The sequence below is a fragment of the Corvus brachyrhynchos genome, unplaced genomic scaffold, assembly GCF_000691975.1.
Source record: "Corvus brachyrhynchos isolate BGI_N302 unplaced genomic scaffold, ASM69197v1 scaffold95, whole genome shotgun sequence".
Classification (NCBI taxonomy): domain Eukaryota; kingdom Metazoa; phylum Chordata; class Aves; order Passeriformes; family Corvidae; genus Corvus; species Corvus brachyrhynchos.
In genome coordinates, this window is record NW_008238347.1 from 2,179,637 (window position 1) to 2,181,304 (window position 1,668).

General features: G+C 54.6%; 1 protein-coding gene across 1 annotated transcript in view; it reads right to left on the reverse strand.

The window, feature by feature from the left end:
• Nucleotides 1-989: 989 nt before the first annotated feature.
• LOC103616333 (mitogen-activated protein kinase 10-like) overlaps nucleotides 990-1,668 on the reverse strand; it is a gene marked incomplete at its 5' end in the record, with an annotated part of 3,008 nt that continues 2,329 nt past the window's right edge. The window contains one exon of the mRNA XM_017735221.1: nucleotides 990-1,115. Within this exon, the coding sequence (XP_017590710.1) occupies nucleotides 990-1,115 (126 nt within the window). The remainder of the gene's footprint in view (nucleotides 1,116-1,668) is intronic.

Here is a 1,668-nt window from a genome sequence, read left to right on the forward strand (position 1 = left end):
GCCCCGCCGCGCGGGGGAGCCGCTTGGGCGGGCAGATCGGCAGCTCCCAGGCTTGTTGAGTTGTGCCTGAAATCGCTCCTTCCCTTTTACCGAGGCAGCCACAGCGAAAAGCTCTCTCGTTTTCGTACATGATCCCCCCGGGTTCTGTCAGACAAGGACCCTTTTCTGCTGGCGAATTTTTCAGGGGGTTGTGCCTCCGCAGCTGGAAACGATCCCTTGGTGAAGGCTCCGGAGCACAAGTCTGATGAGGAGCGGCTGAGGGAGCTGGGGGGGCTGGAGAAAAGGAAGCCTCCAAGGGGGACCTTCTGGCTCTCCACAATTCCCTGAAAGGAGTAGTGCCACCTCCTTGCTGGCATGGTTGCCACAGGAGTTCAAGGCCATTTGGGAGCGTTTCCACCCGTAACCAAGCCCCAGTGTCCCCTCATAATGAGCACAGGGTGAGGGAGGAGTCGCCATTTTAGGGCAATCTGTGAGGGGCAAGTGGTCATCCCCCGAAGAAATGGGGATAACCTGGGAAAAAACCCACAGGTGTCAAACATCCACAAGCTTCCCAGGTGAGGTGGGACCCTGGCAGCCCCCAGAGCAATGCCATCTCTTCTGGCCTGAGGACAAACCCCGGCATGGGGTGACCGGAGACCACCAGCTCTCAATGGCTCTGGGCCTGGGCAGAGCAGGGCAGGGCCTGAGGTGTCCCAGGGCTGTGGAGGACATGGGGGCCTCCTGCTCCTGGAGGAAATGTGCCATGGCTCTTGGAGAACTGGAAGTCATCACTCACAGGTCATCAGAAAAAAGGAATAATTATCCCCCCCAGCTCAGCCTCCAGACCAGGGCTGACACACAGGACTCTCGCCATCCCCTCACGGTGGGGTCCTGGCTGGAAGGATCACGGCTCAGGTCAGGCCTTCAGGTAGAGGCTTGGAGAGCCATTCAAGGCACAAGAGGGTCAGCAGCCCAAATAAAAGGGAAGAAAATGGAAAGAGCAGGCACATTTATGAATCGTGCCGAAACCGGGCCAGGAGACACTTCAGAGACAGAGTCAGAGAAGTGGGTGTTTGCTTTATTCGGCACGCCGGGTGTGTGGGGATCGCTCCTCCAAACACGCACACCGGGGCTCCCTACAACACAGTATTATGGGTTAAATTATGAATATGCATCACATTCCTTGGGACAGGCATGGTTATACAAATTATTTCTTGGAAGTCATTAATAGAATTAGCATACGAGTCACGCATGCGCTGCGTGTCCTGGTGGTCGCGCTGAGGAAGGCCTCTCCTCTTCCTCGGGGGTCTTTCTGATGAAGACCAGTAGTCTTCCTCACAGTGCACTTTTCACCTTTCTCCCTGGGCATGCGTAGTCCTTTGAGGAATGATTCAGCGGTCTCTGAGATAATCCTTGTGCCCTCTATCTTGACAAGATTAGGGCGAATTCGGTTTCTTAGGTTTTGTAATTAACATCTGCTGTCTGAACTAACATTTGCTGTCTCCCAATAGTTAACTTGTGCTTACATGAGTTAGCTATTGACCGCCCCTTCCTCATTTATGAAAAAGTATGTTTTTCTCCCAAAGCCTGTATCGGTAGGTCAGGGCAGGAGACAGAAGGTGGCACAGGTTTGCAGCTGGCACCTGCCCACAGGGCCAGCGAAGGCACCTGGGTGCTTTCCTGTGGCTA